The sequence below is a fragment of the Pongo pygmaeus genome, chromosome 20, assembly GCF_028885625.2.
Source record: "Pongo pygmaeus isolate AG05252 chromosome 20, NHGRI_mPonPyg2-v2.0_pri, whole genome shotgun sequence".
In the NCBI taxonomy this organism is placed as follows: Eukaryota; Metazoa; Chordata; class Mammalia; order Primates; family Hominidae; genus Pongo; species Pongo pygmaeus.
In genome coordinates, this window is record NC_072393.2 from 57356215 (window position 1) to 57382160 (window position 25946).

A 25946-nucleotide genomic window follows, 5' to 3' on the forward strand; every position below is an offset into this window, starting at 1 on the left:
GTGATCAGCCCTAGTGTAAACAGTTGTGCATAGAAAAGTACCTCAGAATGGAAGGACTTTAGACATGGGGTTCGCATGTCTCAGATGGCCCCGGAGGTACTGGTCCAGGCTCCGGTGTCCCAGAAGGCAAGACTCAGATTCTGCTCCATCTCCTCCCCTCTCTGGGCGGCTCTCTGGCATCTCTGGCCCATGAGGGTCAATCTGTGTGGAAGGGACAAGCTCTGAGCACGTGTGGGTCTGAGGTTCCTCTTCCATGCAGGGCTGAGGTCTCCTGCTCCTCCCCAGCTTCCTGTCCGGCCCTGTAGCCCTTCCCCTCCACTCCCTTCCTCTTGTCTGCTCACACAGGAAGCCCAGGAAGCCTCTTCCTCAGACATGCTGCTGCTGCTACTGCTGCCCCTGCTGTGGGCAGGTGAGTGGCTGTGGGGAGGGGGGTTGTCGGGCTGGACGGAGCTGACTCTTGTTTCCCCACAGGGGCCCTGGCTATGGATCCAAATATCTGGCTGCAAGTGCAGGAGTCAGTGACGGTACAGGAGGGTTTGTGTGTCCTCGTGCCCTGCACTTTCTCCCATCCCATACCCTACCACACCAGGAATTCCCCAGTTCATGGTTACTGGTTCCGGGAAGGAGCCATTGTATCCTGGGACTCTCCAGTGGCCACAAACAAGCTAGATCAAGAAGTACAGGAGGAGACTCAGGGCCGATTCCGCCTCCTTGGGGATCCCAGTAGGAACAACTGCTCCCTGAGCATCATAGATGCCAGGAGGAGGGATAATGGTTCATACTTCTTTCGGATGGAGAGAGGAAGTATCAAATACAGTTACAAATCTCCCCAGCTCTCTGTGCATGTGACAGGTGAGGCACGGGCTTCCGAAGTGGCCACAAGGGAAGTTCATGGGTACTGCAGGGCAGGGCTGGGATGGGACCCTGGTACTGGGAGGGGTTTAGGGGTAAAGCCTGTCTTGCTTAGCCGGGGAGCTTGACCAGAGGTTGGTCTTCTCTCAAGCGCTCACCTGGACCCTCCCTCCTGATTCTGCATCCCCCCTTCTCCTCACTAGACTTGACCCACAGGCCCAAAATCCTCATCCCTGGCGCCCTAGACCCCGGCCACTCCAAAAACCTGACCTGCTCTGTGCCCTGGGCCTGTGAGCAGGGAACACCCCCGATCTTCTCCTGGTTGTCAGCTGCCCCCACCTCCCTGGGCCCCAGGACTACTCACTCCTCGGTGCTCATAATCACCCCACGGCCCCAGGACCACGGCACCAACCTGATCTGTCAGGTGAAGTTCCCTGGAGCTGGTGTGACTACGGAGAGAATCATCCAGCTCAATGTCACCTGTAAGTGCTGGGCCAGGATGCTGGGGTCCCTGAGGGTGTAGGGGAGACAGGATGGGCTGGTGCTGGGGACATTTAGTGTCCTGGAGGACTGGCTGAGTTCGGGAGCCAGAAGGACATGAGCGCTGTCCCTTCTGCATTTCTGTGGTTTCTGGCAGGAGTAAGGGGAAATGCCTACCCTTATATCATCTCTACCCCCAACTGAAGGAAATCCTGTCTTCCTCTCCTAGATGCTCCACAGAATCCAACAACTGGTATCTTTCTAGGAGATGGCTCAGGTAGGAAGGAGCCTCCCTGCCTGGGGCTGTTACTGACATTGAGTCTGTGTCAGATTTGGTCAGATCTGGACTTTCAGAGTCAAATGTTCAGAGGCAAGGCCTGCGGTTAGACACAGGTAGACATCAGGCACCTTGGAAAAGGATATTTGGGGATGACTAGCAGCTTCCTCCTTGCCCATCCAAATAATGCTCTTTGTCTCCCTCCTGTCGCTGAATGTCTTGGGCTATTTTATTTTTAATTGATATGTAATAATAGTACATATTTATGGATGGCATAGTGATGTTTCCATACTAATAATGTATAGTAATCAGATCAAGCTAATAGCATATCCATCATCTTGAACATTTATGATTTCGTTGTTGTTGGGAACATTCAATATCCCCTTTCTAGCTATTTGAAGCTATCTATTATTGTTAACCATAGTCATCCTACAGTGGTATAGAACACCAGAACTTATGCTTCCTTTCCAGGTGTAATCTTGTATCCTTTAACAAATCTGTCTCCTTATCATTGTTCCCCTAACCTTCCCAGCCCTTATTATTCTCTGTTCTACTTTTTACTTCTATGAAATCAACTTCTTGTAGCTTCCACTTCTGAGTGAGAACATGTGGTATTAAACTTTCTGTTCCTAGCTTATTTCATTTAACATAATGTCTTCTAGTTCAATCTATGTTATAGTGAATAACAAGATTTCATCATTTTTTATGGCTGAATGATAATCCATTGCGTATATATGCCACATTTCCTTTATTTTTTCATCCGTTGTTGGACACTTAGGTTTATTTCATATCTTCCTATTGTGGATAATGCTGCAATAAACATTGAGGGGCAGACGTTTCTTCAATATACTGATTTCCTTTCCTTTCTATAAATGCCCAGTAGTGGGGTTGCTGGATCATATGGTAGTTCTATCTGTAGTTTTTTGAGAAACTTCCATACTCTTCTCCATAGTGGTTATACTAGTTTACATTCTGGTCAAAAGTATATGAGTTCCCTCTTCTCTATAACCTCACCATCATTTGTTAATTTTCATCTTTTTTTTTTATCATAGTCCTCCCAACTGGGGTGATGTTACCTCATTGTGGTTTTGATTTGCATTTCCCTGGTGATTGGTGATGTTGAGCATTTTTCGTATACACTTGTTAGCCATCTGTATATCTTTTCTTGAGAAATGTCTACTCAGATAATTTGCCCATTTTTAAATGAGATTGGGTTTCTTTGCCATTGAGATGTATGAGTTCCTCATATATTCTGGATATGAATCACTTGTCAGATGAATAGCTGACAAATATTTTCTCCTATTCTGTAGGTTGCCTTTTCACTCTGTTGGTTGTTTCCTTTCTGCATAGAAGCTTTTTAGCTTGCTATCATCTCATTTATTTACTTTTGCTTTTGTTGCTTGTGCTAGTGAGGTCTTACTCGTAAAATATTTTTCCAGACCAATGTCATAAAGCATTTCCCCTATGTTTTCTTCTAGTATTTTTAAAATGTTGTGTCTTATATTCAGGTCTTTGATCCATTTTGAATTGATTTTTGTATAGGATGAGAGGTGTGAGTCTAGTGTCATTCTTCTGCATATGGCACCAGTTTTCCCAGCATCATTTATTAAAGAAACTGCTCTTTCCTCAATGAGTGTTCTTCATGCATTTGTCAAAATTCAGTTGGCTGTAGATAGTGGGTTAATTTCTGTGTTCTCTATTATGTATTATTGGTGTATGTTTCTGCTTTTATGCCAATATCATGCTGTTTTGGTTACTGCAGCTTTGTAGTTTTGAAATCTTTAAATTTTTGAAATTTTGCAATTTTCTAGTTTTGAAATTTTGAAATCTTGTAGTGTGATACCTCCAGCTTTGTTCTTTTTGCTTAGGATTGCTTTGACTATTCAGGCTATTTTTGGTTCCATATGAATTTTAAGATTGTTTCTTCTAATTCTGTGAAGAATGACATTGATATTTTGATAGAGCCAGGTTTGAATCTGTAGATTTTTTTGGGTAGTATAATCATTTTAGCAATATTAATTCATCTGATGAGAAGGAATGTCTTTCCATTTGTTTGTATCCTCTTCAGTTTATTTCCTCAGTGTTTTGTAGTTTTTCTTATTGAGGTCTGTCACCTCCTTGGTTAAATGTATTCGTAGGTATACTTCATTCTCTTATAGCTATTGTAAATGTGATTGCCTTCTTGATTTATTTTCAGCTAATTCATTGTGTATAGAAATGCTACTGATTTTTGTGCATTGATTTTGTATCCTGCAAATTTACTAAATTCGTTTATCAGTTCTGAGAGTTTTTTTGTTAGAGTCTTTAGGTTTTTTTGTTTTATTTTGTTTTTGAGATGGAATTTCACCATGTTGGCCAGGCTGGTCTTGAACTCCTGGCCTCAAGCAATCTGCCCACCTTGGCCTCCCAAAGTGCTGGAATTACAGGCATGAGCCACCACGCCTGGCCAAGTCTTTAGGTTTTTGTATGTTATTTGCAGAGACAATTTGACTTCCTCCTTTCCAATTTGGATGGTTTTTATTTCTTTCTATTGCCTAATTGCTCTGGCTAGGACTTTCAGTACTATGTAAAATAAGAGTTGCAACAGTGGACATCCAGTTCCTAGAGGAAAAGATTTCAGCTTTTCTCCATTCAGTATGATGTTAGCCATGGGTTTGTCATATATGGCCTTTTTTGTGTTGAGGTACTTTCCTTCTATACCTAACTTATTGAGAGTTTCTATCATGAAGCAATATTGAATTTTAACACATGCTTTTTATTCTGCAACTATTTAGGTGATCATATGGTTTATGTCCTTCATTCTGTTGATATATGTGTAACATTTATTGGTTTGCATATGTTGAATCATTCTTGCCTTTCTGGGATTAATCCCACTTTGTCATGGTATATTATCTTTTCGATGTATTGTTGGATTTGATTTGCTACTATTTTGTTGAATATTTTTGCATCTATGTTCATTAGGGGTATTGGCCTCTAGTTTTCTTTTTTTATTATCTCCTTTCTGATTTTGGTGTCGTGGTTATGCTGGCCTTGTAGAATGAGTTAGGAAGAGTTGCCTCCACTTCGATTTTTTGGAATAGTTTGAGAAGAGTTGGTATAATTTTTTTCTTTAAAGGTTCAGTAAAGTTCAGCACTGAAGCCATCCAGCTCTGGAATTTTCTTTGTTGGGAGGCCTTTTATGATTCATTCAATCTCATTACTTGTTGTTTGTCTGTTGAGGTTTTCTATTTCTTCTTGATTCAATCTCGGTAGATTATATGTGTCCAGGAACTTATCTGTTTCTTCTAGACTTTCAAATTTGTTGGCATATTGTTCATGGTAGTGTCTAAGATCTTGTGTATTTCTGTGGTAACCATTGTGACATCTTCTTTTTTATTTATGATTTTATTAATTTATGTCTTCTGTCTCTTTCTTAGTCTAGCTAATGATTGTCAATTTTATTTATTTTTTCAAAAAGCCAACTTGTTCATTGATTTTTTTTTCAATTTCATTTATTTCTGCTCTGATCTTTATGATTTCTTTCATTCTGCTGATTTTGAAAGCAGAACTAGAAAGTTCTTGCTTTCTAGTTTCTTGAAATGCACAGTTAAATGGTTTACTTGAAATTTGTCTAATTGTTTGATGTAGGCATTTATTTCTCTAAAGTTGTCTCTTAAAACTGTTTTTGCTGTGTCCCATAGGTTTTGGTATATTTTATTTCTATTTTTATTTATTTTGAGGAATTTTTAAATATCATTCTTAATTTCTTCCTTCACTATTGGTCATTTAGAATCATTTTGTTTCATTTCTGTGTATTTCTATAGTTTGGAATGTTTCTCTTGGTATTGATTTTTAGTTTTATTCAATTGTAGTCAAATAAGATACTTGATCCAATTTTGATTTTTTAAAATTTTTGGCACTTGTTTTGTGTTCTAACATATAGTCAATCCTTGGGAATGTTGCACGTGCTGATGAAACCAATGTGTATTCTGCAGCTGTCGGTTGAAATGTTCTATAAATATCTTAGGTTCATTTGGTATATGGTGCAGTTTAAATCCAATGTTTATTTGTTCATCTTGTCTAGATGATTTGTTCAATGCTGAGAGTGGGGCGTTGAAGTCCTCAACTATTATTGTATTGGAGTCTATCTCTCCCTTTATATCTAATAATACTTGCTTTACATATCTGGGTGCTCTGGTGTTGTGTGCATATATATTTACAGTTGTTATATTATAGTGCTGAACTGATCCCTTTATAATAATATAATATCCTTCTTTGTCTCTTTACAGCTTTTGACTTGTAGTCTGTTTTGTCTGAGATAAGTACAGCTATTCCTGCTTCCTGTCATTTCCACTTGGGTAGAATATCCTTTTCCATCTCTTCCTTTTCAGTCTATGTGTGTCTTATAGGTGAGATAAGTTTCTTGTAAGCAGTATATGGCTGTGTTGGTAGAAGGGCTGAGGCAGGGCTTGCTTGTCTGACATAATGTAAAAGAGTCTTGGAACATGTCCTGGGTCCAGGGTCTCAAACCCCTTGTGGCCTATGGAACACCAAGCTCTGTGCCTAAGGGTGGAAGGCTGCCCTGCTGCACTACAATCTAAGCCCAGGGCATAAAACCCCTCGTGGCTTGGAAAGAATCCAGGGCTCTGGGCATAAAACCCCTCATGGCCTCTGGAATGTGTCCAGACTTGCTGGCCGCTTGCTCCTTGCTCTCCCAGGATCATAAATTGATGGTATCTTGAGTGAAAAGAACTTTTCCTCTATTATTTCAAGTAGCAGAGCATATGCTAAACCTTCACAGCTATGCTTGATGCACTGCTACCTTTCTACCCCAGCGTCCTCATGTCCTCACTTGTCTATCCCCACTTCCGCACGTCCTCACCACCTGCTTCTTTGTTTGATTACCAATAAATAGTGTGGGCTCCCAGAGCTCGGGGCCTTCACAGCCTCCATACTAGCGTCAGCCCCCTGGACTCACTTTATGTACTATTAAGTTGTCTTGTCTCATTCCTTTGACTCCGCTGGACTTCGTGGCCCCCACGGCCTGGTGTTGGGTCTGATCACCCCAACAAGCTGAGTCTAGATTTTCTTTTCATTCATTCAGGCAGTCCATATATTTTAAATGGGACGATTTAATCCATTTACATACACATTATTATTAATAGGTTATTTTCATTTCATTGATTGTTTTCTGATTGTTTTGTATATTCCTGGTTCCTTACTTCCCCTCCTATTGTTTCTTTTTGTGGTTGGCTGATATATATATATATTTTTTGTAGTGATAAGATTTGATTCCTTTCTCTTTCTTCTTTGTGTATGGGCTGTCAGTGAGTTTTAATTTCACGTGTTTTTGCCTTTTCACTTCCAGTTGTAAGACTCCCTTGAGCATTTCTTTTCTTTTCTTTTTCTTCTCTTATTTTTTTTATTTTTTATTTTTTTTTTGAGAAAGTGTCTCATTCTGTAGCCCAGGCTGGAGTGCAGTGGCATGATCATGGCTCACTATAGTCTCGACCTCCTGTGCTTAAGCAATCTTCCTGCCTTAACCTCCCAAGTAGCTGGGACTACAGGCATGTGCCACCACTCCCAGCTAATTTTTGTGTTTCTTGTAGAGGTAGGGTGTTGCCATTTGCCTAAGCTGGTCTCAAATTACAGAGCTCAAGTGATCCACCTGCCTGCCTTCACCTCCCGATGTGCTGGGATTATAAGCATGAACCACACCGTGCCTGGTCCCTTGAGCATTTCTTGTAAGGCTAGTCTAAGAGTGATTAGAATTCCCTTAGTTTTTGCTTATCTATGAAATATTTTATTTCTCCTTCTTTTCTGAAAGATAGCTTTTCTGGGTATAGTATTTTTGACTGGTAAGTTTTTTATCTTTCAGTACTTTGAGTATGTCATCCCATTCTCTCCTGGCCTATAATGTTACTGCTGAGAAACTCACTGTTGGTCTAATAAGGATAATCCTATATGTGACTAGATGCTTTTACCTTGCTGTTTTTACAATTCTTTACTTGACTTTTGACAATTTGGCATAATGAGCTTTGGAGAGGACTTGCTTGAGCTGAATATTTTGAGAGTACTTTGAGCTTCCTGGACCTGGATGTCCTTCTAGTTCCCAAGGCTTGGGAAGTTTTCACCTATTATTGGATTAAATATGTTTTCTACACCTTTTCCATTCTCTTCTCCTCCTGGAAATCCCATAATGTGAATATTTGCTTGGCTGTGTCCCATGAGTCCTGTAGGGTTCCTTCATTCTATTTTATTCTCTTATTTTTACCTACCTGTGTTACTTCAGAAGATCTGTCTTCAAGTTCAGAAATTATTTTTTCTTCTTGACCTAGTCTGTTGTTGAAGCTCTCGATTGTGGTTTTTTATTTCATTTTTTGAGTTCTCAGCTGTAGGAGTTCTGCTTTGCTCTTTTATATAATATCCATCTCTCTGTTAAATTTCTCTTTCAAGTCATGAATTAAAACAATGGGACACAGGTGCCCAACTACTTGGCTGACCTGGGGGCATATCTGCTGGAGGTGCCAACATGGCTGTTTTGCAGGGCTGAGATGAAGCTGAATGACTCTTAGCTGGCCTAGGTGTGTTTTTGCCAGGAGTAGCACTCAGAGCTTTATCTAGGGTTTGGGATGTGAGTGTAAGACTGCTCAGCTGGCCTAGGGGGTGTACCAGCCAGTGGTAGCCCATGGGGCTGTTTCTCAGGCCTGGAATGCAAGCACACAGCTGCTCAATATGCCTGGGGTCATGTCTAAAAGGGTTGGCTCACAAGGCTGTTTCTCAGGCCCTAATTGTGGGAGAGTGGCCTTTGGGCAGGCCAGAGGCATGTCCACAGAAGGGGGCTGGGCACCATAAGGCTGTTTCTCAGGGCCTGTGTGTGGGCACATAACCACTTCCCCAGCCTGGGGATGTATTAGCTCTTTGTTGGCTCAGAGGTCTCTCCCATTCAGGTGAGCGTGCACGGTAGTTTGGCCAACTCAATTGTGTGTTCACCCTGAGTGGGACTATAAAACTTTTCCTCCAGCTGGAAGTACAGTCAGCAGGGGTTGGTTTCTCTACTGTTCAGGGCCAGAGTCCCAGCCAATACTGGGCCCAGGCTCCATGCAGCTCTAATTGTGGTATTCAGCCTCTACTGCTGGCTTAGTGGAATGAAGATGGAGTTACAATGATAAAGAGGTGCATGGCCACTGGCCCCCAGAGGAGGGTGCACTCCAGAGATGGCTGTGGTCCCAAGATGGTGCTGTATTGTAGCAGCTTGCCCACAGGGGCTGGTTAGGGAGTTGGGAGTGCACACCAAGTGCTCCTAATCCAGAACCATGCAGCTGTGTGAATTCCTGGCAGCTCTTCCAACTGTGCTCAGAACTTGTGAGGACTGTAAGATTAACCTGTAGTAAGGAATGTAGGTATCTGCAGTGGCACTGGGGGTTGGTTGGATTCTTCTGCTTATTTCCCTGCAAGGGGAAATCCTTCCTGTCTCTGGGACAAACCAATCTGGGCTGGGGAGATGGAGCTGCAAAGCTTGGGTGCCTCCATGCTGCCCTCCTGGGTTTCCAATTACCATAGGTAACTCTCCACTCCCCTGCTACACTACAGTACTCTCCCTGCGACACTCCACTCAAATCTTTGCTATGGTTTATTCATTGCTTTGGTCCTTTCCTGTCTGGCGGGACAGGGGAGGATGAGCTCCAGGCACCTCTGGTTAGCCATTTTGCTCCAATGGGGGCATTTTTTAAATAGGTTTTATTTTTCAGAGTAGTGTTCATTTCACAGCAAAATTGAGTGGAATCTTCTAGTTGCTGATCATCTTGGGAGCATTTATAAATGAACTTTATTTTTCATGAAGAAATTGAGCAGAAGGTACAAAGACTTCCCATATGCCCTCTACCCTTATACATAGTTTCCCCGGTCATCAGCATCCCCCATCAGAGTGGTACATTTGTTACAATCAGTAAACCTACATTGACATATCATTGCCACCTGAAGCCCATAGTTTACATTAAAGTTCACTCTTGGTGTTATACATCTTGCAGGTTTTAAAAAAATGTATAATGACATGAATCCACCATGAGAGTATCATATAGAATAGTCACACTTCCCTAAAAATCTCTTTAGGGCATTTTTTTCTACTGTCCATACCTCAACCCTTAGCCCTGACCTCTGTCCCAAGACCAGTGCTCTCTCCACTACCCTATTCCAATTAATAATGGCATCTGGTCCCTCAGTGGACAGTGAGCCCAGTGAGAGCGGAATAGTTCCCTCAGTAGTGGTCATCAAACTGTTGACAATGATGCTCAGAGACACGCACCTGACTCTGAGTGTTGCGATCTAGAAGGCACAGCCAGGCAGGTCCAGGAGAACTGTCTGGGTCTAAGAAAGTCTGAGAACCACCTCCCTGCCCCACCCTGCTTCCAGGCCCTTTTGAAGGCCAAAAGGACCACCTTTGACCCTAAGTGATGGGGCCAGTGGGAAGAAAGAAGAGACAAGGCCTATCAGCATTCCAGTGCTTTCTCTCTCTCTCTCTCTCTCTCTCTCTCTCTCTCATCCAAGAGGCTCAGAGCTTCACAGTCCTTCAGGGGCTATGTCTGAGGTTAATTTCAGAGAGACCCAGGGTGGAGAGGAACCTGGGTCCTAGGAGAGATGGTGTTTTGTGCACCGGGGAGAGAGTGTGGGACAAGAGGTGTCAGGTGCACTGTGTACTTCATCTCATGGTCGTGGTCAATATTGATGTCTATGATGGGTGGGAAGATCTAGGAGCTAAACCCCATTTTGGAGGTGAAGTCACCCCTCTCTACATGCTGGAAAGGGGTATACACATACCTGTTTATCCAGATTAGAGTTCACCCCAAGTCTTTTTTGTCTGCAGGGAAACAAGAGACCAGAGCAGGAGTGGTTCATGGGGCCATCGGAGGAGCTGGTATTACAGCCCTGCTTGCTCTTTGTCTCTGCCTCATCTTCTTCATGTGAGCATTTTCTCTGGGTCAGGCATGGGCCAGAGGTGGAGGATGGACCTGGTGTAGAAGGGTCCTGGAGGGGCTGTGAGGGCTGGAGAAAGGGCAGGGGGTGTGATAATGTACAGAATCCAGCCTGTAGCCACTGGGCTAGGCACGGGTCTATTCTAGGGCCCTGATCTCAGATATCCAAGGAGTGGGAGGTAGAGGGAGACCTTGTTACTAAGTCTTGTTTGAGGGCTCCTGGATTAATCCCACCCTTTACCCGCCAAAGTCCCTTATTCCAGGTTCATAACAATGGCCCCACAGCCTGAGAAAACCAGGCTCAAAGACCCTGGTGTCTCCCATCAGAGTGAAGACCCACAGGAGGAAAGCAGCCAGGACAGCAGTGGGCAGGAATGACACCCACCCTGCCACAGGGCCAGCCTCCCCGGTGAGTGATGGGGCATCCTGGCATCCAGTCTGCCCTGCAGACACCTCCTCCCAACGTGGCCCACAGTCATGCCCCATTCAGCATTTCCAGAACTGAGCTTATTGTCTTTCCTCCTGTTTAACAGTGTAGGTTTTAATATTTTTCAGGTATGTTGAGGCCAACAGATCAGGAGATGATGGCCATTGAAAAGATAGTTTCTTGGCTGGGCACAGTTTCACACCTGTAATCCCAGCACTTTTGGAGGCCGAGGTGGGCAGATCCCGAGGTCAGGAGATCGAGACCGTCCTGGCTAGCACAGTGAAACCCTGTCTCTACTAAAAATACAAAAAAATTAGCCGGGCATGGTGGCGGGCACCTGTAGTCCCAGCTACTTGGGAGGCTGAGGCAGGAGAATGGTGTGAACCTGGGAGGCGGAGCTTGTAGTGAGCCGAGATAGCACTATTGCACTCCAGCCTGGGTGACAGAGTGAGACTCTGTCCAAAAAAGAAAAAAAAAATAGTTTCTTATTCACCATTCCCGAGAGGGCGCACCACAACATGCAAGGCCATATGGAGAAGCACCAGGGTCAGTCAGGAAGCAGAGGGAGCAAGGAGAAAATAGGACAAGAGCCTTCTCTGTGGCTTTTATGGAAAAGAATGGGCAAGACAGGGTAAGCAAGCTAGGCAGGTTTATGATTGGCTACTTAGAACAATTTCAGCAGACTCTGGGGTATAAGAGTTGTCTCTAGTTGTCTGGTACGTGGCCCTGGGTTTATTAAGGAGGATTGTGGCCTGGAGTGTAAGAGCTCAATAAAAGATCCAGCTGGTAGTGTGGGCTTTAGACTGACTGGTTTGCACATGAAAGGTGCACTTGTATGCAAGTCCTTTACTAGCTCTAGAAATCTACTATCCTTGGGAGAGGCAGTCTCTCAAAGGTCAGCAATGCCCCAGATGTCAAAACATCAGAAACACTTGGTTGACACACCCCTAAACATAGTTCTCCTGATGAGTTCTCCATCTCACTAATGGTACTCTTGTCCCCATTACCCAACAAGAGACATGGCCCCCTCATGCCCCAGTCCTCCATCTCTTCTTCCTGTGCCAGTATGCTACGATGCATGTCTGAGCTTCCTCTGAACACAGCTTAACACAACCACTCCTTCTGAGCCGAGAGCCTCTGTTATTCCTTATTCTGCTGCAGCCTCACCTCCCATTTCTCCTCTCCAGAACATTAGCATTATCTCCCTAAAAGGTCATTGTCCCATCATTCCCAAGTTTGAAATGCGCTGCTTCTCTACTCTCCTGAAAGATTGGCATTCCAACAACTTGGTCTGGCATTGGAGCAGGAAAACCAGAGTCCCCTTCAGCGCTATGCTCCCCCAACATTAGCCACTCAATCACCTCAAGCAGGGCAAGATTTTTCATCTCAGAATCATTGCTGGGCTGTCCCCTCCTCCTCATATGCCTAATAGCTACCTGCCCAACTCCAGTGCATCCTTCAAGCTCTGATTTTTTTTTTAATTTATTTAACTCTGACTAAAGTGAACACCACAGTAAAGTTTTTGAACACAGGGTCAACCAGCACCCATTCATTCTGCAAATATCTATATAATCCCATTTGCCAATTGTTCTAGGTCCTTGTGCCATTCTGTATTTTTATAAACACATAGTTTACAAATATAAAATATTCCTCCTATTGGGGGCTTAACATTTATTGGGGAAAGGGATGAAAATAATGAACAAATAAGTAGTGCAGATATACATGAAATAAGTGCTATGGCAGGAAATGAAATGGGAGAACGGAATGGTCAGTCCTTGGGGCCAAAGAGTGGCCTTTGGGCAAACACCTGCAGAAAGAAAGTGAGTACAGTATGAGCAGTAGAGAATCATCAAGGAAGCAGCAAATACCATGGCTCTGAGGCTGGAACACATCTGACGTTTTAGAGAAACAAAGTAGGACAGTGTGGATAAGGCAGAGTTACGTGTTGGGGGTGGTGTGTGAACTGAACAATGGTAGGTAGGAAATGAAGTTGAAGAGACATAGGAGCTGCAAATATTACAGGATCCTAAGTCCATCATAGTTATTGATGCGTTTAGAGCAGAAGAGTGACATAAACTGACACTCATTTTAGTGGGAGTCACTCTGGCTGCTGTGTGAGAAACTCTAGTACGTAGTATAGAAGAGAAGATACCAGAAGAGAAGATAGAAGAGAAGATACTAGTACGTAGTATAGAAGAGAAGTATAGAAGAGAATAGAGGATACACAGATAATCAAGCCAAGAGATGACTGACTCAGACTTAGTCCCCAGTAAGAAAAATGAATCTGATGTGGAGAAATTGGGTTCCAGATACATCTTGAAGGTGGATCAACAGTATTTTCAAGTGGAGTGATGGATGCATGCAAGGCATGAGCAAAGATAGCTCACAGACTCTGCTTGATAAGTGTCTCAGATGTCATAGGTGGGTCCACAGATATCGTAGATGTCATGGATGTCCAAGAAGACCCCATAGATGTCATAGATGTCTATAGATGCCATTTATGATGTTCATGTGGTTTACTCAGAATTCAAACTTAAAAAATCAAATTGCCAATGATTAAAATTGCCATCCTTGAAGGAGAAGTATATTTTCAAGTGTATATCAAATATTATTTTGGTTACTGTAAATATGAGGTGCCTCTGAGACATCCATGTAGAGATGACAAGTAGCAGGCAAGTGTCTGGAGCTCAGAAGAGGGATCCATGTGGGAGACACAGAGGTTGGGGGCTTCCATATCAATATCCAATAATTGGTGAATCTACAAAGAAGAGAAGTGGTCCACAGACACAGCCCTAGAACCCTCCAGCATTTAATGTTAGGGAGATGAGGTGTAAATGGTGGGAAAGCTGAGAATGAATAGGAGCCAATGGCCAGGAAATTGCAGGCTCTAGTGTTGGTGGCCAAGGGAAGATGGGGCTTCATGGAAGAGAGGTTGGTCATTTGTTTCAAATGCTGGTAAGTCTGGTAAGATAGAATCTGAGAAATGGCTATTAGAATGTAGCTAAGTGGTATGACAGCAAAGCAGATCTGATTTTCTGCTGGAGGAAGATCTCTTGACTGAGAGAGTTCAAGAGAAAATGGGAGGCGAGGAGGCAGAAACTATGAGTTGAAGGACTCTTTTGAGAAACACTGCCCCAACCAAGAAATGGGCCTGCACCAGCAAATGGTTGTACCCTGTAGACTTGCCATTTCTCCAGCATCTGCTCCTATCTCTTATGCTACCATGTTCCCTATTTGTGTAGGGCTTTGCACCACTTGAACTAACTGCATTCCCATAGCTCTCCCTACCACACCATGAGCTCAACAAGGAAAAGGCTGGGTTTTATTAGACCTCCATCATTCCACTCTCTCCTGTTCGTCTGCACACTGTCACAGTTTGCAATTACCAGTCTGTTTCTGTCTTCATCCCCTGCAGTACTGGAAATCACAGGGCCCCTGCTCTGCTTTGCTCCCTCCTGAGGATCCAGTGCCCAGCACATAGGAGGTCCCAGAGACCTGGGACTGAGTTCAGGGTCAACAGCTGTGTGACTTTGGAAATTACCTAACCTCTCTGAGACCTAGTTTTCTGGTCTGTAAAATGGATAAAATAATAGTTGCTAAAGATGATGTCAGTGTAGCTGCCCAGAATTTTTCCACATTAGTCTCTGTGAGTATTCCAGAGAATTGGGAATCAATCAATATGTGCTACATGTGTTAGATAATGAATAAGTAGAGCCTTAATTAATTAGCATTTGATGAAAGAATGAAAGAGTGAATAAATGTTCTGTCAGAGTCAAATTTACTTCATTGACCCTCTTTGCCTTCTCCCGGTCGCCCTCCTCACTGCCCTGCTCTAACCCCCTTCTTTCCTCTCCATAAGAAACACCAGAAGAAGTCCAAGTTACATGGCCCCACTGAAACCTCAAGCTGTTCAGGTGCCGCCCCTACTGTGGAGATGGATGAGGAGCTGCATTATGCTTCCCTCAACTTTCATGGGATGAATCCTTCCAAGGACACCTCCACCGAATACACAGAGGTCAGGACCCAGTGAGGAACCTACAAGAGCATTGGGCTCAGCTAGAAGATCCACATCCTCTACAGGTCGGGGACCAAAGGCTGATTCTTGGAGATTTAACACCCCACAGGCAATGGGTTTATAGACGTTATGTGAGTTTCCTGCTATATTAACATCATCTTAGACTTTGCAAGCAGAGAGTCGTGGAATCAAATCTGTGCTCTTTCATTTGCTAAGTGTATGATGTCACACAAGCTCCTTAACCTTCCACGTCTCCATTTTCTTCTCTGTGAAGTAGGTATAAGAAGTCCTATCTCATAGGGATGCTGTGAGCATTAAATAAAGGTACACATGGAAAACTCCAGTCCTGGTGCAGTGAGAGTTTGGTGCATACTGGTTCCTTCCCCCATGAACAGAAGTCATTAGTGATATTTGATCCCTGGAACTAGATCAGTAACATGTCCATCTCACTTGCTGCTCAAAACCCCACCATATATGTCTTCCCTGACTTGCCCTCCAACATCATCTCTCTCCACTCCTGAATCTTCCCTTTTCATCCCACCTGTCTCCTACTCGGATTTCTGCTTTCTTTATGTCCTGCTACAGGGAAAATCACATATTAGCATTTGGGGAATTTTCTAAAACTCAGAGCTGACCATAGTCAAAATAGTTCCCTAGATTACCCCAACCCACAAGAATAATTTGAAGCTTCTCAATGTGACATTCTAAATCAGAGATGGTCAACCAGTATTAGCAAAGGGCCAGATAGTAAACATGTTCAGTTTTGCAAGCAATATGGTCTCTATTGCAACTATTTAATTCTGCCATTGTAGCACCAAAGCAGCCACAGACAATCTGAAAATGAATTGTATGGCCATGTTTCAACAAAATGCTATTTATCAGAACAGGCAGCCAACGGGCTGTGGTGTGCTGACCTCTATTCTATGTTGCTCTGAATCTCGCTCAGTCTACTCTTCCATTGCCACATCCTACACTTTATGGACCCCATTCTGATGCATTCCTCCCTGTCTGTTTGAATCCACATCCCTCTTCCAAGAAGGGCTGTTACCATGTCATCATCGGGCACCATCTTTTTATCCTTCCAAATGACCTCAAAGGTAGATGTCTAAATTGAGATGGCAGAAAGAAGCTCACAATCATCCTCCCAAAAAGCCTAATTAAAACGATAAAAATCAGTTTAAGAAAACCAGCCCCAAATTCATCAGCAGCACCCAAACCATTACAGGGGGTGAAAGCATTATGCCATAAGCTCATAATACCCTTTAGATAAACAAATGGAAGATTCTGGTGTTGTGGTGGCTCACACCTGCAATCCCAACACTTTGGGAGGCCAAGCCCGGACCCCGCCAGGCTGTGCCCCCCTCTGCCTCCCCGCCCATGGGAGTGGCGGATGCCCCCCAGGGTCCACCTCTCCCAGCCCAGACCCCCAGGCGGCTCCGCCCCATAGATGGGAGGCAACTGCCCAGGGTGCAGGGGCAGTGAGGGCACTGCTGGCTGAGGGACCTGCCCCATCCTGGGGAGGGAGGGTGAGTGTGTCAGGGAGGGGACAGCCCTGCATTTGTCAGAGGTGGGGCTGGAGCAGCACAGGTTTCCTCTGGTTACAAACCACTCCTAGGTGCATACTCAACAGAAATGCATACAAATGTTCTTCAAATATACACAAGAATGTTCATAGCAGCACTAATTGTAATGGCTGAAAATGAAACCTACCCAATACCAATCAACAGTAATACAGATAAATAAATTATGGATTATTTCTGCAATGGAAGAAGCAAATAATGACTCCACACAACATGTATGAATCTTAGAAATATAATGTTGAGTGAAAGAACCCAGATACAAAAAGTACATACTATGTGATGTACTTGATATAAGGTTTAGAAACACACATAACTAATCTTTGGTGTTCAAAGTCCAGATACTGGTGACTAGTGGGGCAGAGGTCAGGGGCTGGTGGTTAGTAATGACTAGAAGGAGGCATTAGGGAGTTCTGGGAGATTCTGGTAAGGATCTCCTCTTTGAGGGTTTTTGTTTGTTTTTGTTTTGTTTTTGAGATAGAATCTCTCTGTCACCCAGGCTGGAGTGCAGTGATGCCATGATGACTCACTGCAGCCTTGACCTCCCTGGTTCAAGCCATCTTTCCATGGCAGCCTCCAGAGTAGCTGGGACTACAGGCGTGAACCATCATGCCTAACTAATTTTTTTAATTTTGTGTAGAGACACCGTCTCCCCATGTTGGCCAGGCTGGTTTTGAACTCCTGGGCTCAAGCGATCCTGCTGCCTCAGCCTCCCAGAGTGCTGGAACTATAGGTGTAAGTCACTGCACCTAGCCCAAGATCTTTTTTTTGATCTGGCTACTAATTGCTCAGATGTCATCACTCCGTGAAAATTTTTTTAGTAAAGCACTTGTGATGTGTTCCCTTTTCTACATGAATGTTACTCTTTAATCAAATTTACATTAATAGTTTTATAAGATTATCTTTGTTAGTATCTAGTTCTGATCTCCAAACTGTCAGCTTCCCCAGGTCAGGAACTGTACTATGTCTAACCCTGTATTTTTAGAGTCCAGTCTTGGACACAGCACATGAAGTGTACTCAGTAAATCTTTGAAATGACCTGAACTCAATCCAGGTGGGAACCATAAGGTTGGACTCTCATGAGGCCTCACAAGTTACATTTCCAGCCCAGGCCTCTCTCCTAAGCTCTAATCTCCTATATTCTCCTGCACATCTCTCCCCGAATGACTTACAGCCTCCATGCTTTTAATGCACCCCAAACTGGACTCATCTTTCCTTAAGCCTGGTTGTCTTCCAGGTTTCCCATCCAGAGGTGTGAGGATTCCCATCTGCAGTCACGGCACCTGGTACTCAATGCCTGGGTGTCTTAGTTTGTTTGGGTTACTATAGCCAACTACCATAAACTGGGTGGCTTATAAACAATAGAAATTTATTTCTCACAGTTCTAAAGGCTAGAAAGTCCAAGATCAAGGGACCAGCAGATTCTATGTCTGATGAGGGCTCATTTTCTGATTCATAGACAATGCCTTCTCACTATGTCTTCACATGGTGGAAAGGCAGGGAAGGGAGCTCTCTGAGGTCACTTTTATAAGGGCACTAATCCCATTCATGGGGGCTCCACCCTCATGACCTAATCACCTACCAAAGGCCCCACCTTCAAATACCATCACACTGGTGATTAGGCTTCAACATATGAATATGGGGGGACATAAGCATTCAGTCTATCTCAATGAGCAAGGAGAGCATAACACCCCTGTGCCGAGTTCTAACCTCCCACCAAGACACAATTTCTGGCCTACATTCATGGTTTCTTGTGAAACAGGCCTCCTTACCTTCCCTAATCTCTCAGATCCCAATTTAGGTTCCTCTCTGCCTGTTCCTCTAAGAGGCCACTGTTTGAACCACTTCCTGAATCTGGTGAGTTTATACCTCCTCTTCCTCCTCCTCCCTTCTCCAGGCTCCCTCTCCTCTGGGGACTGTGAGCTCCACCGGCCACAGTATGAAATACCTCAAGGCCCAAGTACAAGTTCTTCTCCAGCATGAAGCATCCTTCAACTTCGCACTACTGGGACGAATCTGGAACTCCCCTCTCTGGGATCCCACAGGCTCCTACCCATCTCTCCACCACAGCTATACTCCCAGGATCTAGAATCTGTTAAAATTGTCTTAATGAAGGCAGTAGAAGGCAGCAATTAAAATTTTCACTTCCTTCACAGTAGCCAAAAATTGGAAGCAACCCAAATGTCCATCAACTAATGAAGAATAAACAAAATCTGGTACATTCCTGCAATGCATATCATTCAGACATAAAGAAGGACAGAAGTACGGATACATGCTACAACATGTATGAACTTCGAAAACATCACACCAAGTGAAAGAAGCCAGATACTAAAGATCACGTATCATATGATTCCATTGATATGAAATGTCTAGAATAGGAAATATATTTCTGGAGGCAGAAAGCAGATTGGTGGTTACCAGGGGCTTCAAGGAGGGCAGTGACTGCTTAGTGAGTACACGCTTTCCTTTTGGGGTAATGAAAATGTTTAGAACCAAATAGAGGTTGTGGTTACACAACATTGTGCATGTACTAAATGCCACTGAGTTGTTTACTTTAACATGGTTCATTGTATGTAATGTGATTTTACTTCAATAAAAAAAATAATAATAATTTAAGCTTTCAAGTCAGATCTCCAGCATCTGAACACCTGCCTCACCACTGAACCTCCTGCTACTTCCATTTGCTTATCTGTTAAATGGGGATAATAGCACCACTTAGTTCACTGGTTCATCCTGAGGATTCAATGAATCAATGCTTGACAGCGTGGCTGGTGCATGCCAAGTCCCCAGCTCTTGGGGGCTGGTCAAAGTGAACTCAGCCACTAGCCAAATTCTTCAAGGTAATGATTTGATTCACTGAATGACCTGCAGGTTTCCAGCTATATCCTTGTGGCACCAGGCTTTTCACTTGCACCTTGATTACACGGCTGACCCTGTGGTCACGAGGAAAACCGACGTGCAAGATAGTAAAAGTGAAGTATAAAGTCTATTTTTTTTTTTTTGAGACGGAGTTTCGCTCTTGTTGCCCAGGCTGGCATGCAATGGCACGATCTCAGCTCACTGCAACCTCTTCCTCCTGGATTCAAGCAATTCTCCTGCCTCAGCCTCCCAAGTAGCTGGGATTACAGGCGCCTGCCACCACACCCAGCTAATTTTTTGTATTTTTAGTAGAGACAGGGTTTCACCATGTTGGCCAGGCTGGTCTTGAACTCCTGACCTCAGGTGATCCACCCACCTCAGCCTCTCAAAGTGCTAGGACTACAGGCGTGAGTCACCGCGCCCGGCTATATAAAGCCTATTTTAAGTCTCCATGGCCAGAGTTTTGTTCCACTTCTCCCTTTCCCTCTTCACCCATTCCTGTAAGTCACCAAGTTCCTGGCCTGTCCCATTGCCCTTACTCTCAGATCCAGGTCCCATCTTGACCCCTCTTCCCCAGAACATGGCAAAAGCCTCCTCCCCAGCCTCTGGGCTCCAGTCTCACCCCAACCAGCCCATCACCAAAACCATCAGCAATGGGAGCTTTCTAATACTCTCCTCTAACCCTGTATCTTTCTTGCTAAATATCCTCTCATGCCTGCCCCTTTGCCTCAAGATGACCTTCTGACTCTAGTGAGAGTCATTCAAGACTTTTCCCAGGCCAGGAACAGTGGCTCATACCTGTAATCCCAGCACTTTGGGAGGCTGAGGCAAGAGGATTGCTTGATGCCAGGAGTTAACACCAGCCTGAGCAACATAGAGAGACCCTGTTTCTACAAAAGCTAAGAACAATTAGACAGGTGTGGTGGCATGCACTTATAGTCCCAGCTACTTGGGAAGCTGAGGTGGGAGGATCCCCTGAGCCAGGCGTTCAAGGTTATAGTGAGCTAGATCACACCACTGCACTCCAGCCTGGGTAACAAAGTGAGACCTTGTCTAAAAAAAAAAAAAGGCCGGGTGTGGTGGCTCACGCCTGTAATCCCAGCACTTTGGGAGGCTGAGGTAGGGAGATCACAAGGTCAGGAGTTCGAGACCAGCCTGGCCAACATGGTGAAACTCCGTCTCTACTAAAAATACAAAAATTAGCTAGGCATGGTGGCACGCACCTCTAGTCCCAGCTACGTGGGAGGCTGAGGCAGGAGAATCACTTGAACTCGGGAGGCAGGGGTTGCAGTGAGCTGAGATCGCACCACTGCACTCCAGCCTGGGCGACAGAGCAAGACTCTTTCTCAAAAAACAAAACAAAACAAAACCACTTTTTACAATCTCACCCTCAGCTACCACCCCTCACACATCTCAGCCACATCCTAGAGATCGCATGTCCCTCTGTTCCTCTCCATGCTTCGTTCATGTGGTTCTGTCTCTTTGCAGTATTGTCCCCTGCCCTCCTTCTTTGCAGCACACACTCATCCTTTGAGAGCTGGTTCAGACATCACCTCCTCAGACAAGCTGCATTCCCTACCCTGTCCCCTCTCCCAGCCCCTGTACTTTCCCACAGCTTGGATTAGAGCAGTTTATCAACTGCTGTTGGTGGGCCAGTTCGGGTTCCTGACTTCGCAGCACAAAAGAATTTGAGAGCGAGTCCAAAGTAAGAGTAGGCAAAGAAGTTTATTGTAAAGCGAAAGTATACCCTGAGAGGCAGAGGGAGGGAGAGACAGCCCCTAGCGTCTCAAGGTAAGTCCTTTTATGGGAGCTATACATACATATCATAAAATATTGGTGAGTCCAGCATGAAAAGTATGCACTCAGCATCTATGTGCTCTAACACGCATTGCATGTATCATTAGCATATAAAATCTCCACCTACGGGTGTATTTTCTACTATTCAAATGAGGAAAAGGTCACTATAAGCTAAACCTTGAACCTAGCTGCACATGTAGAACCCTGGAGAAGTTCCCAGCTCCCCCAAGGCAGGAATTTGTAGCTCACAGCTTCTTGAGTTTTTGGTGTTGATTGGCTGGAGATTGGGGAAACTACACCATGAACAAATGGCTTTTGTTCTCTTTCCCAGGCCATATTGAGTAACAGGAACTTGCAACCATCTGGTGGTCTGCTGGTATCCTGTAGGACTGTTTATCTTGCAGCAGTTAGGTGCTGACTCACAAGAGTGCAAGCCAAAGAATCTGCTTCGAAAGGGATCTATGGGGCTCTGCACAAGGAGACAAGTCAGTATGGCCTCCTAACCTTACTTATCCTGCCTCACAACCTCAACGGTATTCATATTCTGGCATTTGGGGCTGGATAATTCTTTGGTGGTGGTGGTTAGGGGAGGGTGTGGCAGGTCAGGTCTCCCTAACTGCTGAACAGGCAGGCCTCCATAACAACTGTCTCAACACTGATTGAGTGGTTAAGTTAAATATTGAAAGCTGACAGAGCCAGTGCCCTCATACAAAGGCTGGAATGTAACAAAAGCCCACCAAGAATTTTGCCCAGGCCTTTTCTGGGCCTTGAGCACGACAAGATAATGAAGGAATTCTTAACAGGACCCGTTTAGGATTAAACAAGTTTTATTGGGGGGGTCTGAAGAAACTCCTCAAGCCTCCACAAACAAGTTTATTGGGGGTCTGAAGGAACTCCCCAAATCTCCATAATTTTGCAGGAGACAAGATAAGGGTAATCACCCCAGCACCTGGACCCATTTAGATTAAGTAAATTTACTGAGGCTAGAGAGGAAGATCTTCAGGACTGACATCTTAGTTATAGATTGGAAGAAGTTAATCGCTTACGTCTTTAGATGAATGCACTCTTACATGTGGACAAATAGCTTAGAAGGTATATGAGCTCTGGAAAACTTTGTAATTTTGAGTTGGTCTGACAATATTTTCCAGATCTTCTCCCTGTGCCCATTTACAGAAATAAACTCCCTTCTCTCCCAGTTCACCTGCATCTTGTCATTGGGCTAAGAGAATAAGCAGCCTGACCCTTGGTTTGGTCCAGGAACAAGGGTGCATTGTCAGATGTTGAGCAGCATCTCAAGGTTGTACACACAAGATGTCAGTAGCTCCCCTAGTCCAGTTTTGACAACCAAAAAGGACTCCAGATATTGTCAGGTGTCTATCAGGGTGCAAAAAAGCACCAAATTGAGAAACACTGAACTAGAGCCTTCCTCCTCTGTATTCACATAGATACTTGAACAAAATGAACTTTCTCTAGTTCTTTTCAAGTTCACTACGAAAACCACTATGTTGCCCAATTTCTTTCTTTCTTTTTTTTTTTGAGAAAGAGTCTGGCTCCATCACTCAGGCTGGAGTGCACTGGTGTGATCTTGGCTTACTGCAACCTCCACCTCCCGGGTTCAAGCAATTCTCCTGCCTCAGCCTCCCAAGTAGCTGGGACTACAGGTGCCTGCCACCACGCCCAGCTAATTTTTGTATTTTTAGTAGAGACGGGGTTTCACCTTGTTGATCAGGTAATCCACCCGCCTCGGCCTCCCAAAGTGTTGGGATTACAGGCCTGAGCCACCGCGTCCAGCCGTTGCCCAATTTCAAAACAATTTAGTGCATTCGAAGAAGTTTATCACAAAGCAAAAGTACACCCTGAGAGGCAGAGGGAGGGAGAGACAGCCCCTGGCGTCTCAAGGGTCTCAAGACCCCCAGTAAAACTTGTTTAATCCTAAACGGGTCCTGTTAAGAATTCCTTCGTTATCACATTTATGAAGAAGGTCTTGAGAAATCCCGAGGTTCTAATTTCTTTGTTTTCCAAACTTTCCCTGCGTGCCTATTACATGCTACACCGTTACAGGAGTTAAGAAGGAATTACTTAGGCCCAGAGTAAGGGCATGGGAGTCCTTGGTAAGGCTTTTCTTTTTAATGAAAAGCAGCCCCAAATCAGTTTCTAACAAAGAGCAGCCTGCAACCTGGGAGCTTGCATGAGTGAATGACAGCAAGAATTAAGGACTAGACATTTTCAAGATGGCCGCTCCATCTGCCCTTCTCTGTCACGTGTGCTGTAAGGAGCAGACAAGATGGCACCAATCAACTGGAAAGTTCATTTGCATAAGAAGATTAGGGTGGGGTTACCAGCCTTCCTTGTACGCTATTTAAACATTATACCTGATCAAACCAATCTATGAGCCTTATGTGAATCAGACACCACCTCCTCAAACCGGTCTATAAAATTCGCAGCATTCACCACCAGGTGGTCTTTTTTTCCGTTCCAAGACCCCTTCCTCTATAGAGGAAGCAGTTTCTCTTTCTCTTCTCTTCTACCCATTAAACCTCCACTCCTAAAATCCTCGTGTGTTTCTGTGTCCTAAATTTTCCTGGCATGTGCCAGCGGAACCCCATGTTTATACCCCAGGTAACCTAGCTGCTTCAGCTCCCGCAGGAACATCAAAAGGAAGAAGATACTGTCCCTGGCTCATATGAAAATATAAACTTAGATATATTAAAATTTTAAAGAGTTTATTAGAGCTGACATTCATGAATCCAGAAGTGCCAGACCACCCAGTGGGCACACAAGGAAAACTTTTATAAGGTATTCCTGAAATCAAAACAAAGAAAATAGTTTCATTTGGTTAAAGGGGACTTAAAGTTTGTAATTAGAGGTCAACTGGCAGTTTCTGATTGATAAAGTCTCTACTTAGAGGTTAGTAGGCAGTTTCGATTGCTTAAGCCTAAGTTTCATTTTTCTAGGATATGACCATTCACTTTGAGTTAGGTTTCAATTTGCTTACTTGGAAACAAAGGCCTTGGAGCCATCTCAGCCTAACAGCTTCCCAATTAGTTATTTTGACAATTGGGAGAGCTCAAGTTCATGGGGTAAGGTTTGGGAAAGGGACAGAAATAGGTAACTTACTAAAACACAGTATGATAAGATTCCTATAAAGATGGCAAAGGATATAAATTATGAGGATAATTATGGCCTAGGGTCTAAGGACCCAAGGGCAAGAGCTTTCACGGATGGGAAAGAAGTTAGAAAAGGCTTCTCAGAGGAAGCCAAGCAGAAAAGTGAGGAAAAGCAGTTTAAGTACTGATAATATCAATTACAAAGCAAGGACGTAGAAGAGGGGCTGGCAGATGTTTGGATAATAGCAGTCAGTCTGCCACAGCTAGGGTAAAGGGAACAAAGTCAGGTCCCCTCTCGGGAAGTCTATCTGGGGCCTGCTCTGCAAGCTGCCAGGGCCATGGAGTAAGGCCCTGGAGGGTGAACATCATCCTTCAGTCTGTCACATTAAAAAAAAAAAAGTCTGCACATAAATAAGGCAAGATTTTATCCAAAACAATTATTCCAATAAAGGGAGAAGAACCTTTGCAGGAGTGGAAGGGGAACTAGTGCAACAGGGAGGTGGAGACTGTTGTAATAGGGAGTGGAGGTCTCCCACATACCACAAAACAAAACCAAAAAGTGAGCTTCTATTCTAGTGGCACAGTCAAACCATAAACAAAAATATCATTAGCAAATGATATTTAGCACAAAGTGTTTTTGTTACAGGAAAGGGGTTCTGATCCAGACCCCAAGAGAGGATTCTTGGATCTCATGCAAGAAAGAATTCAGGGCTATTCCATAGAGTAACGTGAAAGCAAGTTTATTAAGAAAGTAAAAGAATAAAAGAATGATTACTTCATAGAGCAGCCCCGAGGGCTGCTGGTTGCCCATTTTTATGGTTATTTCTTGATGACATGCTAAACAAGGGGTGAATTATTCATGCCTCCCCTTTTTAGACCATATAGTGTAACTTCCTGACGTTGCCATGGCATTTGTGAACTGTCATGGTGCTGGTAGGAGTGTAGCAGTGAGGATGACCAGAGGTCACTGTCATTGTCATCTTGGTTTTGGTGGGATTTGGCTGGCTTCTTCTTTTTTTTTTTTTTTCCTTTTGAGTCAGAGTCTCACTCTGTTGCCCAGGCTGGAGTGCAGTGGTGCGATCTCGGCTCACTGCAACCTCCACCTCCCGGGTTCAAGCGATTCTCCTGCCTCAACCTCCCAAGTAGCTGGGGTTACAGGTGCCTGCCACCATGCCCAGCTAATTTTTGTATTTTTAGTAGACAGGGTTTCACCATCTTGGCAGGCTGGTCTCAAACTCCTGACCTCAGGTAATCCGCCCGCCTCAGCCTCCCAAAGTGCTGGGATTACAGGCGTGAGTCACCGCACCCAGCCTTGGCTGGTTTCTTTACTGCAACCTGTTTTATCAGCAAGGTCTTTATGACCTGTATCTTGTGCTGACCGTCTATATCATCCTGTAACTTAGAATGCCTTAGCCGTCTGGGAATGCAGCCCAGTAGGTCTCAGCCTCATTTTACCCAGCTCCTATTCAAGACGGAGTTGCTCCGGCTCAAATGCCTCTGTCATTTTGAAAGTGTAATGGGTAAGAAAGTGTGTGACGGATAAAGTGTGAGAAAAAATAAACAGGGTTAAACAAGAGGAACGGAGTCCTCAGGTTTGGAGAGGA

General features: G+C 44.2%; 1 protein-coding gene across 6 annotated transcripts; it reads left to right on the forward strand.

The window, feature by feature from the left end:
- The first annotated feature begins 333 nt into the window (after positions 1–333).
- LOC129020645 (myeloid cell surface antigen CD33) lies at positions 334–19190 on the forward strand. 6 transcript variants are annotated; one of them, XR_010124808.1, is made up of 8 exons: positions 349–409; positions 472–852; positions 1056–1334; positions 1562–1609; positions 10452–10548; positions 10888–10969; positions 14847–15133; positions 18477–19190. XR_010124808.1 is itself a non-coding variant. In XM_063657205.1 (7 exons), exons 1-7 carry the CDS (start codon positions 373–375, stop codon positions 15015–15017), a joined length of 1095 nt encoding a protein of 364 aa, XP_063513275.1. In that variant the 5' UTR covers positions 334–372; the 3' UTR covers positions 15018–15345. The 6 variants fall into 6 exon arrangements, 4 of the variants coding, with proteins under 4 accessions (XP_063513275.1, XP_054321227.2, XP_054321226.2 ...); XR_010124809.1 differs by lacking the exon at positions 18477–19190 and adding an exon at positions 17220–17234; XM_063657205.1 differs by lacking the exon at positions 18477–19190 and having other exon boundaries at positions 334–409; positions 14847–15345.
- Positions 19191–25946: the final 6756 nt, after the last annotated feature.